Source organism: Crocodylus porosus, unplaced genomic scaffold, assembly GCF_001723895.1.
Source record: "Crocodylus porosus isolate Cpor-Errol unplaced genomic scaffold, CroPor_comp1, whole genome shotgun sequence".
In the NCBI taxonomy this organism is placed as follows: Eukaryota; Metazoa; Chordata; order Crocodylia; family Crocodylidae; genus Crocodylus; species Crocodylus porosus.
The window spans coordinates 43,838,244-43,855,247 of record NW_017728931.1 but is presented as its reverse complement, the minus strand read 5'-3'; the positions used below and the strand labels follow the sequence as shown (position 1 = coordinate 43,855,247).

The following is a 17,004-nucleotide window of genomic DNA, read 5'->3' as shown; positions in this document are numbered from 1 at the left end:
GATTTGGCCAAATCAAATTGGGGACAGTGATCTGAATCAATTAATCAAATCACTGTCCCTGATTCAGGCCAAATTCAATCCAAATACTGCCCGTTTCACCCACCCCTACTATTCATAGGGCTTATTGGAAACAATTTTCCAACTGAAAATGCAATTTCCATAAAATTAAACATTTCCCGGGGAAATATAAAATGAAATATTTTGTTTGGATTGGGTCAGTTCAAATCAGAATATATCTCGTTTTGTTCAACTTTTTCAATATTCTCTATTTTGCAGGGAAAATTAGGGAACAATGTTTTATGGGAGTAGTACTTTAAGCCCTGCTCCCTCCTGTGGTCTGAAGTCTATGGAAAACTACATTGCCTATAAGTAAGTTGGCCATATTTCCCAAATCTCAAAATTGGAAATCTGGCAAAGCGTTTGTTACTTAAGCAATTCCTTCTTAAAGGTCCTCTGGAATCTCTCAGGACCCTGCTCCCTCCCTGCCCTCTCATATGCTCAGCTGTGTTCAAGCTGTGATCTCAGCTGAGCATGCCAGAGAGCATGTGTGTGTGGGGAGGGAGCAGAGCACAGAGATGCAGGAGACCAGGAAATCCCTAACTGTGCCCTCTGGCTGGAGAGCACCACTGCTGTGTTCAGTCACAGGACAAAAATGTTTATCTGAACAAATTAATGGGATGCCTAGGACAGGTGTTTAAAATGGCACTGTCCCAGTGAAAACAGGATGTATTTTCAGCCTACCCCATAATACAATGCAGATTTTCCTCTGACCAAACTCTGCATGAGTTATCATGAGTCTCTGACAGGTATGAATGCACCAAGGGAGAGGCAATCTATTCCAGTAATCTCACCCATGGTAGAAAAGTGAGCATTAAATTTCCAGATTAGAATACCCACATGGTCACAATGGAAAAATGCAGCCTAATATTGAAATAATGGGAAAAAACAGGTAAAGTTTAATATCAATAAACAAAATAAATCTGGAGACTGCTGTGATATTTCATTCTGAGCAAACTTCAAAATAAAACCTTTCAATATTTCCAAACCAAAATCATGTGGCATTTTCTTTATATAGATTTAAATTTCAAAGTTTTCTTTCAGACTTAAACATGAGAATTTCCACCAGTCAGAAATTGTAAATTATGGAGAGCTCTTCTTCAAAATAAATGGTGTAGTCAGGTCATGTCTCTCTTATGCCTTTAGTCTTCTTTCAAATGACTTATTTGCTAGTGTATCACTATGTAAAAGAAAGTACAAGCACCACTTATCCATGCCTATCAAAACAAAATCCATGGTAAATAGAAGTGTATGACCGGGAAGAAGTTTGGGGTTCTACTCACAAAGCTTTATGAAACAGAAGAGCATCTCAATGTGGTAGCGTTTTCATAAAACTGCCTCCTGATGCCAGACAAGAAAAGCTCACATTTCCAGTTTATCTGACTGGAATAGACACATCATCATCTGTTTCTCTCCATCTCACTGACCCTGTGGGATGGCCTCAGAGGAAAATGCCTCTCTAGCTTCCTCCACAAATAAGGCCTCCTCTGTCCCCTGCCCTCCATGCATAGGATGAAGACTCTTTTTTTTGGTATGGCATTACAGTAGGAAATGGTACCACAAAGACTGTCAAGGGCAGAGTTGGCCAGACTTAGTTTGAGATCTTGCCTTGGAGCTAATGTAACTTGGCGGAGGGTCTGTGCTTAGCCCTTTTTTTCCCCATGTTACATTTTCTATATTGCACGTACTTCCTGCTTCTGTGAAGGTGAAAACCTGCTAATTGTGAGAATCTCAATTCTTAGACTTGACAAAAAATCCCTTATCGTAAGACCCATGATAGAACTATGAGAATAAGGGAGTTAGTAAAGTGCTGTGGGCATTGGAAATAGTTACTGTACAAAAGTTCACAAGCTATTTGAGAAGATACTTCAAATCACAGGCTTGACTAGATAAATGTACTTGTTGTTCAGCTGAAAATATTTTGTAGGAGAACAGAGAAATCCTTCCTGCAAAACAGAAAAAGAAAACAAGGGCAAAGAAGAAGGGCCAGAGGACAGAGGTCAGATTTCCTCTTTAAAAATAGGGCAAAGGAAAGCTTAGATGGAAGCTTAGTAAGACTGGAGAGAATGCCATGGAAAAAATGTTATCAGGCATCTGACCCTCTGTGCCTTCACTGGAGTCTACATCTGTATATGAGCACCCACTGCCCCTGGGATGTTTAATCTTTTTTATTTCATGCCTTCACATTAAATTCTTAAACAAAGAAGGAAAAAGGCCATGTATTATGTCTGTGCCTCTCTCTCTCTTTCTCTCTCAGTAAGGGAAGCAATCAATCAATCAACAGGTGGGGATATTTCTTCTCCTTTTACCCATGCAGAAGTGCACAGCCTAAAGTAGAATCCCTTTTTCATATGTATAACTTAAACTAACTACAGCTAAACCTGGAAGTCTGGATACTGCCAATGTCACAGGCTAAGCACATGGCTGAAACTGGTTTAAGATAAAACTGGATTTTTATAGTATCACATTTAACTGATTTAAATTAAATCAATTTATTGAACTTCTGTTTCAAATCCCCTCGAGATTCAAGTTAGCTTACAATCCCCAGCATCCCAGGATGTTTTTCACTTCCCCTGCAAACCCCACCTCACAGCAGGGGTGGGTTAACCTTGGCTCAAGCTGTCTGCTCTAGCCCAGTAGGGAGGTGCGTTCTAGCACCCCAAGGGTTCTGGCTTGGGCCACGATAGTCAATTCCAGAATCAAAAGTGAATGTCTGTTCGCTTGCTTATTGGCTCAATCTGTGCAGCTAAGATTAACCTGCAAAGATTGAATCAATTCAGCCTCATGTTTTTTGGTGCAATTATATGATCAAAATAACTAGCATCAGGCCTCACATACTGACGGAAGAGCTGTGGCAACTGATTGCATGCTACCCTCTGTTACATGTACTGATAGACTGTACAGGAACATCTTCAGTGACAAGATAGCAGGGACTGTCTGTACAAATTTCTGTTCAAGACCCTGTGAGAGCCCTTTTGTGTGGGAAGAGATTCATCATTCTGAGAAAGCAGAGGTGGGTCAGAGAAGGAGAAGGACCACAGAGTGATCACTCCACACAGTATGTTGTATGCCTTAGGTCCTGGGAAACTGGTGAGCAAGAATCAGGCTGGTAGGTGTTGCTGGCTAATAGCTAACAGTAATTCCCTTTTCACATCTGCAGCATCTGAAGAGTAGACGGGAATTCAAGGCAGCTGCTGTTGGAGACTGCTTGCTAAAATGGCTTCCTCAATTGCTATGCTGCCCCGGCAGAGAAGAGAAAACCAAACCTCTACTCCAAATCTTCTTTGCTCTCCAGTTTGTGAATGTTTCTGGACAGCCATGAATTTAGGCATAGAGCGTCTGACTAGTTTAGAGTGGCGAAAGGGATCAGACTATCCCCAGTGAACTGATTGGGAAGGAACTCTTCAGATGGAACTTATGGAGCCTCCTGACTTCGAGTATTGCATGAGGAGGACGAGTTTAAAAAGAAATGTGATCTTATTCAAGCTTGAAAAAAAAACATTGTGCAGTAGAAACATCCCCTCCCCACCCTATGTATGAACAGACCGTGGCGTGAAGATGTGAATATGTGTCACGTTAGTATGTAGATCTGCAGACCTCTGCTAGAAAGTACCACGGAGGAGTAAGGCCAGATTAACGGAGAACTGGGGAAAGTGTGGAGACATAGGGAGAGAAAAACAGATTTTAAAATAGCAGAAGAAAATATGGTCATGAGGAATGAACTTGGAACTATCAATTTATTGTTTTAGCTGCCACATCTAAAATTAGGGAGAAGAGTTTTATCTTAACTAGAACATGCTTTTGGTCACCAACAAGAAGACCTACAACTTCAAGTCAAATGAAATGTTCCAGTTCATATTGGTACAGATGAACCAGAAAACTCTTTTGATCACAACAAAAATTAATCATTTTCCCCTTTTGCTCTTTACTGAAAATCCCTAAGAAGAGTGCAAATGCTATCAGTGTATAATAAGAAATGAATTAACTCAACAGTAACTATATAAGACAAAACTTCACTGAGATTAAGGCAAGTCATTTTACCTTAAGGTGCTAACAGATGTGACTGTCACATGACTGGCCACTGAAAGTGCTTTACAGCTGCGCACTGGCAGATGTGCACAGCTGCAGAGTGCTTTAAAAATGCCCACTTGCACAACGATCTGCCATTACATGAGGGTTCAGATGAAGGCACTTCAAAGCAGAACACCTGCATTAATATCTGTCTTCATGCCTGGAGTAGGGCTGGGAGGACAAAGCTCAGCCCTGTCCAAGGCGCTTTCTTCAGAATGGGAGGGGGAGTAGGGAGGGGGATGAGTTTGGCCAGCGCTGGGGGGTGGGGCAGGTGGGTTGGAGCCCCCTGAGGTGTGGGGCTCCAATTCACCTGCCCCCCTGCTCCAGAGCAGGATGGGGAAACCCCAAAATGAATCTCCCTCTCCTGCCTTCCCCCACACCCCATCCTGAGACAGCATGAGAGCTAGGAGAGGAGGGTGGGGCTAGGGAATAGACACTGCAGATACACAGCCTCTCTTCCTGGATCAGTTCCAAAGCGGAGCTCAATCACCCACCCTCCTGATCCAACAGTAAATGTCTGTTGGGTCAGCAAAGTTGGTCTGACTCATGGAGCTTTCTGTGAAGTGTCATGAGTTAGAGTGGGGAGCTGCACATCTGTTAACACACTAAGAGGCTGTCTATTAAGACAATCTGCATTGTGGTTGAGGAACCTACCCACACCCTAAATTCTTAATTAATTTGTTAAATCAGGATCACTAGGTTAGTGAAATCTATGAACATTTTTCCTGATTTGGCCTTACTGAGATTTGGCCTATTCTGTGAGAAACTCCTCCAAGCTTAGTTTCTCTGTTCCAACCTATATTTAATTCTTTCTGAACTAACCTTGCTTTAAACACTTCTCATATGACTCCTTATTGCCGTACCATACAAATTCCCATAGACTTATTAGATTATCCAGTGACTGCTGTCTTTTGATAAACAGTATGTTCCCAGATATTTGTGCCCTCTTGTTGCTATTTGACTCAAACCCTGTTTTAGGGAGATACCTAAGCTGAAAAGCAAAAACTCATCCAGTTTGCCAATGAAACAGAAGGAGGTGCAGCATGCGTTAAAAAAAGCTTTCTTTAGGTGATATATTTAGGACTTAGGAGGGGAAAGAATTGGACAGTCCTTTATTTATCTACACAACAGGTGCAGTATAGGGAAGCATAAAAGCAGCATTGCTAATTACATTTCTACCAAGTACAAGGTCCCCTCTAGTTCACTGGGAAGAAAATTTTCTTTTGCAGCTTCCTTTTCATATATATATATATTCCATATTTATAAATAAACATTTTAAATTTACATTTTTACATTCTTTTGCAAGTAGGACAGAGTGGCGTTTGAACTGAGATAACACCAATATCAGTCCAAAGTGATCTTGCCTTATCCATTACTATTGTCCTATAAATGTCAACAAGATTTACAAGGAGACAATAGTTAGTGCCATTTCTTCCATCCTCAGAAACACCTCAGGGGTTCTTTTGCCAATGTAAACTGCTTTTCAAGCATATTAAACCAGTGGTTCTCAATCTTTTCAGACTCAAGGCACTCCTTGCTAGACTTAAGGCACAGCTTGGAAAATGTTAGCGCTTAGTTTTCACTTGACTGTTGACTACGGAAAAATACTAGAGCAATCCTTCTGTTGCAAAGACTCAGAAATACCACAATAAGTCATAATGCTTTGAACATTATCGATTCCTATTTGAAATCTCTGGGTTTATCTTGTGAATCAAGTTTGCACATCTAACTGCTAATGTTGTGTAACACTCTGTAACACCCCTGGAAGGATCTGAAGGTACCCCACAGTGCCATGGCATCCTGTTTGCGAATCATTGGATTAAGAATTCTAGAAAACACAGTCATAAACATCTGGGAGGTGGAGGGTAAAGGTCAATATATGCATTTGAAAGACTGATATCTTGGGAGGGCGCATGGGAGCAATGCTTGGAAATAAGTTATGAGGTGCCAAAGACAGCCTAAGGATAACTTGGGTCCCCTCCCACAAATGGATCTGTGCATCCCTGCTCGGTAAAGCTCAGCATGGGCATAGTGAACCACCCCTGAGGATTCAGTTCTGGTGTTAAGGCTTATGTTTGTAGCCTGTTTGTTGCAAAGCATTTACAGTTGTTAGTTAATGAAAGAAAGAATTGAAGAAGAATTGACAAAGAAAATAAGTTCAGGATTAGGGATTTTTTTAGAAGACAGAAACTGAGAAGAAACCTAGCAAATCTAGTGCCACTAAAAATAGGAAGACAGTGAGCATGTCTACACGTGCACTGGATTGTGCAGTGATTACTGCACAGTCATGTAGTACTTGCCTAAGCAAATACTAATGAATGAACAATAACTGATATTACTGTGCAGTCCCGATGCACAGGTCTTTTCTGATGCTACTGCCCAGTAGTGTAAATGTCACAGTTCATGCCTGTTGATGCTATGTCACCGTAGCAATGAGCTACAGTGACATAGCCCACCACTATAGTGATGTAGCATCTCATGTAGATGTGCCTGCTATTTATCTACCCACATCTGAATGTTCATAATGACCTGTGTGTGTCTGGGTTTTGTGCATGAATCCTGCCATGGGAACCAATACTCAAGCTAGCTCTAATTAAAGGTGGAGGGGACACATTTTAAAATCAAAAGAAAAAAATAGTGATGCAAAATATCTGCATGCTTGCCCTATGCCTTTCTATAGCATTTATCTACATAGGAAGAACAACATCAGCTGCATTATTCATTTTGGGGCTATATTAAGACTCATATCCATATCCAGACTTGAGGTTTAAACTAGGAAAGAAGATAGTGGTAACACAGCAGTTTATGATCAATAAAACATTCTTCAGAGGCAAAATTCTGCAGCAGTTACTAGGAGGACTAGGTCTGAATGAAGTGAAAAATATTAAGGCTAGTAAGAGAAACTCATACTGTACAACCACTCAAAATGTTTCAAAATTGCATTTTTTCAAGTTAACTGGTTATTAGTACATTGCATTTCAAAGAAATAAGAGAAAAGAAAAACCCCAAACCTCAGATTTTATAACAATTTATATTAAATATTAATTCTAATTCTTTAAAAAATTGTCAGAAAGTGGGGGAAAAGGAAGGGGAAAAAAGCTTGTTTTTCTAGGATTTTGTGAAGGTGGTCTAACGTCTGGGCCATTGAACATTCCTATTATTCCTAGTATGGGTATGAAATTGAAATACTCTATAGAAGCAATAAGTGTCTGTATGCCATTTTTAGTGATTCATTTTGCTACAGCAAGCAGCACAGAATTTCCTTTTTGAGAAACTTGAGAGTAAGCCTTGTTGTCAGGAGTTTCTGGAGGCATTCTGAGAGAGAAAGGAAAGAGTAGTTCCATTTAATGCTTTATGGAGAATAAAACTATGATTCTCCCTTTGGCTAAGTACAGACACTAAAAAACCCAAGGCTAAATCAATTTAATCTTTGCATGTTAGTCTAAGCTGCATAGATTGAACTGATAAGCAAGTAAACAGACACTCACTTTTGATTCCAGACACACAGGCTTATCCCTTCAGTGGCTCAGGCCAGAAGCCAGAGGGCACTAGAGCATGCCTCCCTGCTGGGCTGAAGCAGACAACTTGGGCCAAGGCTAGCTTTTGCACCCTTTGACGGGGTGGCTGTGGGGGAGGTGCCAAGCATCCTGAGATACTGAAGACTTTCAGTTAACTTGAATCTGAAGGGAATTTGGAACAGAAGTTCAATAAACTGATTTAATTTAATTCAGTTAAGCCTGATACTACACCCATCCAGGTTTATCTTAAACTGGTTCTGGCCATTTTGAAAGTGGTTTATGTGTACTGAACTTCTGTTGCGTTACAGATTTGAACTGGTTTCTGATCACTTATACTGATTCATGTGTAATTTCTGTCCCTAGCCTAAAAAACAAATCACTAATAAGAGTATAGTAATAACATTGATATTCAATTGCTGAACTAGTTCCTGATTCTGAAAATCCTTACTCATGTAAGAAATCTAATTAATTTCAGTGGGAGTATTTATATGAATAAATAGTCCAGGATCAAGACCTCAGATTGCCTCTTTTAAAAATGTTGGGAAACCTATTGTTAAGATGCTATTGTGATACAAAGCTCTGCATCTGAAGCATTTCTTTTCCCTTCTTCTTCTATTATATTCAGCCTACTGCTTTCCAAAAATGGTAAGTTTTCTGAATGAGTCATTGCAACACCTACCAATGAGTAGTGAGACTTGCTAGTGCAAGGGCATTTATAATTAATTAATTGCTTTCAGTCCTTCACACCCTGAAAATTGTTTTGATGCATTTACTGGACACATGTGGATCTGAAGCCTCACTTGTTGTATAGCTGAAACTGCTGACCTTCCAAGAAACATTAGAAATCAACCAAAGTCTCTTAAGTACTCTAAGATAAACATATTATCACCCTAAGCTGCCTGCTGTAGATGAGATGGGTGTGAGGATGATGAAGCTCTAGGGATATATACCTTTTTTCATAATTCATTCCCATCTCTGAAGTATTTTTCCACTTCCTTTCAAGATTTAAAATGTTTATGCTATTACTGCCGTAAGGCCCTGAAAACAGGTTGAGACATTTGTTTGCTCTACCATCATTAATTTCTTTTGTGCAAGCTTTATCGGCAACATTTGGAACTACAATAATATTATATTAAAATCAGATATGTTTTAATGTTTTTGCTGAACCTGATCTATTCTTAACCAAAAATATTCTCTCCAAACAAAAATCTCCTTGAATATGTTTGCCTAAATATTGCCTAAATGTTTCCATTTTTGTTTCAACTGAAAGTCTTTGAATGCACTCTCATTACACTTCATTATAGCTATTCAAATAGAAGATCAAAAAAGAACACTTAATACATGCGTAAATCATTTGCATTACAAATAAGATACTTTAGAAGGGGCTTGGCTCTAGGTTTAGCATAGGGGATTAGGCTCCCATATTAATACAAGCATTTGCTGTAGCTATTTTTAGTGGGATACTTCATCCATCATTGTCCTCTGGCACTAAGGAGAGCAAGCAAGTAAACTGATCATCACAGCATGTCAACACTGTTGCTTGAAGGCTCAATCCTGCAACGTGCATAGCTCCCTTGGTCAGGTGCTGAAGCCCTTGTATCACTCAGGCAGTTGTTCAGACCCTTGCTCTTAAATCACTCGTGCTCACACACACTCCAAGAAGCCTCGAAGCTAATGAAATTTCTACTGATAGGTCAATGTCAAATTAAATGGCATAATGGTCTATCCTGCACATGCTTATACATAAATGGACTTATTCAGATTTTCAGAAATTGCAAATCCCCTTTATTCACTCAACTTGTCACCAAATTATCTTGATGAATACATCCAATTTTATTTGTAAGGTTGGTTTTTATAAGTAAACTGAAAAAAATAATAATTCCCATTGCTGTCAGGGGCTTAGCATTTCTTATGAGGTGCTGAATGCCCATAACTCCATTGAAGTCATTGTGAACCAAGGATACTTAGCACCACAAAGGATTAGGCCCTAGGGAAGAGGAGATATATTAGGAAGAAGATTCTTCTGTCAGTTAAACATGTGTAAGACAGCAACCTCATCTGATTACAGCTGATAAAAGTGAAGTCATAATCTAGCTTAACATGTCTAATGAATTGTCCTAAATACGTAGGTACCACTACAAAACATCTCAAAGCTTTTTTGAATTATTAATGACTAAAATATGTTTATTCATGCCTTCTCTGGGTGTTTCAAAGTAAAGGCCTGATTGAACCTGCAAAACCTTCCTCTTGTGAATAAGGATTACTTGATGTATAAGGCTTGGAAGTTCATTACCCAAACGTTGCAAAAGAGTTGGTATTTCAGTTCAAACTGTAAAGTTTGTGCAGCCTATCTACAGCCTTATCTATATTGTTTGTAGCCTATCTACAGACTTCTTCTTAATCATAGTCCAAAGAGTATCCAGTCCATCTTTATACTTATGTTTATACAGGATTGTTTGCATTATATGTGCAAAAAATAATGAGAATGAGAACAATGTGATCCAAGACCATCCCACCAATCTAGGTGTCCCCTGTGGAATACTGCATAGGAAACCTGGGTTTGATACCCAGACACTTATACAACTACAGCCACCGAGTACCTCGCATCTGGACTCTGTCTTGTCTTTGGATTCTGTCTCAGTGGCCCAGAGGGAGGATAGAAGGTCTGGGAAGCCTCCACTCCTCCAAAAAATTCCTGCCTAGGCATGTGCATGGAAGGTCTGGGTGGTCCTCATGCATATACCATGATCCAGGAGGCCTGACAGTTGCCACATCCCACCAATCTAACCACAAAAACAAAACAAAAATCCCAACCACCAGATATTGACTGCATAAGTAAGTAAATGGGCAGACGGCAAAGCAGGGTGACACCTTAGAGAACTAAGTGGTTCAGAGAGGCATAAGCTTCTGTAGTGACAGACTGCTGTTAGATACTTGATCAGCATCTCACAAAGTAGGCTGTCACCTGCCAAAGCTTGTGCCTTTCTAAACCAGTTAATCTTTAAGGTGTAACCCTGCCTTGCTTTCTGCCCATCTTCAGACTAACACAGCTGACTGTTTCTTTCTGTGTAAATAAAATTATGATATATACAATTAACTTTGCTTTTACTCATTGAAAAGTTCAAAATAATAATAGGTACATATTTTAAAAATCAAAAGACAATAATTATTAAAAACTAAGCCATTCTCAATTCTCTTTAATGAACTATGATATGTATTGGTAACAAGCTAAAGAACTAGGGGCTTTACTAGGAACTATTATGCCAGCAAAAATCAGCAGGGAAGTGGCCTAACTTTGCTGTCCTTAACTGTTCTTCTCCTGAAACTAGCTGTAACAATGTCTCCAGTCCAGCAAAACATACTGTAATGGTTCGATTTGTACAGAAAAATGTATGTATTCTGTTACATCTCACATATATAGACAATAGACATATAGGTTGCAGACATAGGCATATATAGACAATAGACAATATATGCCATTAATAGGTACATATATTAAAGCAGTATTATTCAGTTACATTTTGCACATATGGACTATATGTGCAAGATGTAATAAAAAGCTATTATGTCAATATATACTTGTTAATATAGATGCATATAATATATATTATGCATAGTCTATACATGCAAGATGTAACAGAATAAGTTTGAGTTGTTATATATACTTACTGTATATACATTACTCATACACACACACATCAAAGCATTTAAATTGATTTATGACTGCATCCTTTAAGAGTGCAATAATATATACCCTAGCTTGATGATTTATTGACAAGCCATAGCTTGATTTATTGACAAGTCATCAGTTTACATCAGGTAAATAGAAGCTGAAATGAGATCAGGGTAAACAGGCAGCTGGAAGAGGAAAAGAAAAACCTTAATAGGCACGATTTTTAAAAACACAAAGATATATTCATGTTCTGTTTTGCAGCTCAAGATGATTTATAGACAGAATGAAAAAAATCAGGAACTACACTTCAAGCATCTTGCATATTTTTCGAAGAGAAGGCAGTAAGCTCTTCCTTGCTGAACTATTTTTTTTTTTGTTCTTTAAGACAAGTGCAGGTCAATTCAATTTTGTAGTATATTCTATTGTAATCCCCAAACATGTAACGATTAATGATATAACTATGCAGTAGTGTAATGATGGCACAATGGCTAAGATGGTCACTCTAGGATATCATTAGTTATTCCATGCAAGATTGTTTGAAGGCTATCTTCTGCATTCTGTGAAGATACATAGTTTTTTAAAAAAGTGTTCTGGTTATGATGGTTGTGCTTACCAGCTTTCTTGGTGGGTTCCGGCATTGTTACAATAATTCTTTATTCCCAGTGAGTTTCAGCCTTTCAGATACAACAAGTAGTAGCCCCAAGTCCAGTTGAGAGTGTACAGATCAGTGTGACAAGCAGGGGGGAGAAGAATTCCTCTGCTTTAAATACTGCACTGAAAAAATCAGTCAGCATAGCACCTCCTCTCTTTTCAAGGCAAACACTTTGAAAATTGACAGTTATGGGAACCCCTCTCACATCTGTTGTCTGCAGCCTCTGCTCTCTTGGCTTTTGGAAGGAATCTCCATTGCATTTCATGTGGCTGATGAGAACATCTATAACTTTCTAAATTCAGCAGCACTGCATTCTCTCTCTCTCGCACAGACAGAGAGGAATAAAAAAGGATTGCCAAGCTATCAAAGGGCTCTCTAACATGCAGAACTGATATGAACTGTTTGTATACAATTACTTTTTTTCCATGGCATAAAGACTCAAACATGTATGTGACAAAACACACACAGCAATGTATAACTTTGGTCCTTTTTTGTAAGAAAATTTTGCTCAGGTAAAACAGAAAGAACTGGGAAAGGAATACTTCACATCACTCTTACGCAGGGAAAAAAAGATTCCTCTCCATTGCTTTTTGAGTCAGGAAGGACTCCTCTTTTACTGCCTTCCTTTTTTTTTGCCTGGATTTGCACCTTTTTGGTTCCCTCAGTTGCAGCCAACAGCATTTGGATATTACAGAGTACTTTTCACTACTGCTTCTTTGTCAGCTAGAGGTCACTATTGAGAGACAAGATAATACCATGTTGCACAAGCTGCAGATGCAACATTCCTAGCCCATGCCAGCCCAGGAAGCAAGGCGGCAAAAATGCAAATCCAATCCCTGTCACTTGCAATGGGAGTTCTTACCTCTACCGCTGTACTATTAACCACTACTGGGATTGACCCCTTTTGTATCACTTTTACCTAAAAAAAGGAACACATGGGCAGCAGAAATGCATCTCCATTTATACTGGCTTCACTGATGCTTTATTTGCTACTTGACTTTCTGGGATTTAAAAGGCAAAATTGTAGTAATTGGCTGAATAACACAGACCTCCCAAAAAAGATTTTTGTTATTAATTCTTAGGCACACTGGAAATCATAACAAGTAATTACAGTGGGGAATGTGCAACTTTTCTAAAGGTTTGCATTAATAGCATAACAAAGGGTAGACAAATGCAGCACAAGCCCCAGGCACTGCCTGGAGTGGAGGGAGGGTACCAAAATGGAGCTAGGGGACATTCCTCATCCTCCCATGCCCTGTTGGCCCACCCACTCACCCTGACCCATCCCTCCAATGGCTCCAATTCTGTCTCCAGTAGAGATGATGTCAGCTCCTCTTTCTTGCTACTAAAAATCAGTGTCCAAATAGTCACTTGACACATGTTGATGGAAAAAAAGGAGGTGCCGTCTCCTCCCACAGCAGCAAATTCGAGCCCCTGCTCCTGTGCCATGTGCTGCCACCACTCAGGGGATGCATCTACACAAGACACTATACTACATGTTGGACTAACCTAATGCATAGTAAAGTGTCACCAACTACATGTGCATAGCAATTACTGCACGGTAGATTTGTCTAACATGCCATTTTCTAGTACCTGCAGATACAGGTACCAGAAATCAGTGCATTAAATCAATGTGCTGAAGCACACATGTAGACACTGGGCGGGAGAAAATTGCTCCCAGTCAACCTAGGCAGCAGGGGTCACAAGGAGTGGGGAGAGCTGTCCCCACTTGGCAGGACACTGCCTGCCAGTCACATAGAGAACAGGAGCCATCCAGATCTCTATGTTGCTGGGAGAGCTGTCCCAGCTGCTGGGAATCTGTCTCCCCGCCCCATGGAGGTTGGGACCTGATTTCCAAGTGGCTGAGAGGCAGCTGCCCAGCAGCTGGGACAGTTCTCCCAGTTATTTGGAGATATGGATGGGTCTTGATCGCCATAGGGCAGGGATGCAGCTGCCTGGCAGCTAGAACAGCTCTCCCAGCCATGTGGAGATCAGACTCAGCCCCTGTGACCCCTGCCAGCCTGGGACTGGTACCCTGCAGCTCCACCTGACTGCTTCAGGTGGGCAAAGCAGGGCAGGAGCAGACCTAGACTGAATTGCTCCCATTGGGTGCATCCAGACATGCATGGATGTTTGGTTCCCCAGGGACAAGTAGCAGCAGTGCACCTTACCTCAGGTCCTGGGGGCCTCCAGGGCTTGCAGCTGCGGCAATTCTGCTGCACAGAGCCTGGCTGGCAGTGAAGCATGACTCTAGGCAACCTGGCTCCACTTTACAGCAGTGTGTACTGGCAGAGCTTGCATTGCTCTGAGTTTTTTTGCCCATGGTTTTTTGGGTTTTTTTGATCCAAGGGTTATAAAAAAACCACAGAAAAAACCCTGGTTCAGTGCACACTTGGCCAGCACATCCTTGCAGCACAGAAAACATTGGACTGTGTGGTATGTGATGCTGCAAACATGTTTGCAGCGCCACTTACCGCGTGGCCGTGCTTGTCTGGACATGCCCATTGGGAGCAAATTTGCTCCCCATAGGTACGCATTCAGATGTGTGCAGGGGTACAGTTAAATATGCCTGAATTTTCTGCATGAAAATTTAGGTGCACTAATTGCACATGTAGACACACCCAGGGTACAGAACTGGTCAGTTAACTGGACTTATTTGAAGCTATGTTTATATATGTCAGTGTCCAGAAAGTCATGACAATAGGCCACTCAGCTTAGTATATTCCTTTTTAATTGTGCCAGTACCAGCATTATGGGTAAATACCACCTCTTCCATCTTGTCTTCTTAATATGATGTGGATAGACCTAGAAGTATCCAAAGAAGCTTCAGAATTTCCGTCTCAAAAATCAGCTTGCTTCAGAGCTACTTGTTCAAAAGTAACAGCAGTGGTACAAAAGATTTTGAAAATGTTTTCACTTATTTTGAACAATTATAGAACTGGTTGAACTTTTTTTTAAAAGGAGTGGTGAGTGGGAAGCTATAAGACTGGTACTGATCTCAGATTTGGTCAATTTCTTGGTTAGTTCCTAAGGGCTCTGGATCTTGAAAGAGATACCTGCATTTGACCGAGGATGATATTTATACAGTAGTTTTGAAAATACCTATCTAAGATAGGCTATCTTGTCTATCTACTCTCTGTAAACTGTGCCCACCACTCTAACTACTGGGACATATAAATAGGTGCATCTATACATGCGCTTTACTGTGGAGCTGACTAATTAGCTCTGCAGTAAAATATCACTGTCTACACATGCACCCATATTAAGGCACAATAAAATAATTAACTCTGCTGTAGGATAGTTTTGTCCCAGACAAGTACTATCCTACAGGAGAGTAGTTATGTGAGCCGCAATGCACATGTAGATGGTGACCAGAATTGCCTGGTGCACAAGGGAGCTACAGTATGGGGACTGTCTGCTGGCTAGCCTTTCACTGTAACACCCTCGTGCCCCAGCCAGCCCCTCCACAGCATGTTGAGCCTGCGGAGAGCAGCTCCAGGCTGGCAGGCTGACCTCCTGAGCCCTCTGTATCAAAGCTTATTGCTGTGTGCTAATTGCATGTGTAGATGCACCCAATGTGAAATTGTATTTATTAAGTGGGATTGTATCTGACTTTTTAATAATTAGTATTTGCAGTTTCTCTTTTCCTGTTCCTCTGCCTGTATGTCCTACTCATTCCGTCAGCTTTTCTTTCCAGTAACAGCACTGCTTGTAAATTGGCTAACAGAGACAGTAAGAATAGTTGTATCTTGCTTCTGAAACTTGAACACACATCTCTAAAACAAGTGAAAATGCCAAGAACCAAAAGACAGATGATCTCCAACAGCACTTTCCTATATCAGCCCAGGCCAGCCACATAGCAAAAATTCTTAGTCCACATTTCAACTAGGCTGTACTTTACTTTCCCCAGGGCAACCTGTATTTCACTAGGTAGAACAAGATGTTGTGTTTCCCCACTAATCCTTTCATTAAAATACTTTAATATTGAAAAGCATTTACAATTTTGTAGACTGCTTTGCATCTGATGATAGCTTCTCTTTGGATGAAAAAGTTCCTTCTAACATAGAAATTTACCATCTTCTTCCCTAATTTAGCTTCTGACCTTCTGTAAAGCGATCAGCTTCATATTAACATCCTCCTTAATCCCTCCTTAAGGTCTTCTATATCTTCATAAGATCCCTTGTTAGCCACCTCATTGCCTGAACATGCTAAGCTCCCTAAGCTTTTGTTCATCCATCCCTGCCCCAGGTGGTTGCATTCCCCTTATTTAACCTCTTTCCAAGATATGGGCACCCTTTTAAGTCTGGATGACTTAAAAAAAAAAAAAAGAGTGACAGTTTCCAAATATAACTAGCCAGGGCCTCAGATAATTTAATCATTATCTCATCTGCTTTTTAATAAATTTCCTTGCCAGTGTATCTGCAAAACTTAATTTGCTTTTGCACCTGCTATGCCTGCATTCATATACTTCACATTTACTGCTATTCCTAGGACTTCATGCACGTGTTTACATCATCCCCATTCCAAGAGGCTGTTGTCTAAATTTGTTACTGGAGAAAAAATTCTTAGCTCATCACCCAGCCAGAGGGATGAGGCTGAATGCTAAGGACGCTTGCAAAGGGAGTGGAGGAAGAATTCACAATACAGCTTGTTGGGAATTTTCCTGTGAAATGGCTCTGTTGAAAAGCAAGTCTGTCAAAACTGAAATGATTTGAAGAATGATGTCAGTTTAGAGCAGAGATGTCAAACATATGGATCCAGCCCTCAGAACTGTTCCATCTGGTCTGCTGGTAGTCTGATGGACTTCTGGAAGTTAGGGGTGGGGCTAATGGACCATGACTTGCCAAAGAGTTTAAGGGCCCTGGGCCCTGATGCGCATGGCTGTTAGTGGCGGGGGGCAGGTGAGGGCTGTGCAGATACAGTCCTCCCTCACCCGGCTACCAACTGATTTTCATAGATTTCATAGACATTAGGGCTGGAAGGGACCTCGGGAGATCATCGAGTCCAGCCCCCTGCCCAAAGGGCAGGAAGTC

At 40.6% G+C, this 17,004-nt stretch overlaps 1 protein-coding gene across 4 annotated transcripts in view; it reads right to left on the bottom strand.

Annotated features, from left to right (window-relative positions):
* MYBPC1 (myosin binding protein C, slow type) overlaps positions 1-12,089 on the bottom strand; it is a 112,055-nt gene extending 99,966 nt beyond the window's left edge. For 2 of the 4 annotated variants that reach the window (XM_019544730.1, XM_019544733.1), the window contains exon 1: positions 11,933-12,089. In XM_019544730.1, the coding sequence (XP_019400275.1) occupies positions 11,933-11,957 (25 nt within the window). In that variant the 5' untranslated portion in view covers positions 11,958-12,089. The remainder of the gene's footprint in view (positions 1-11,932) is intronic. The other 2 variants (XM_019544729.1, XM_019544732.1) reach the window with 1 other exon arrangement.
* Positions 12,090-17,004: the final 4,915 nt, after the last annotated feature.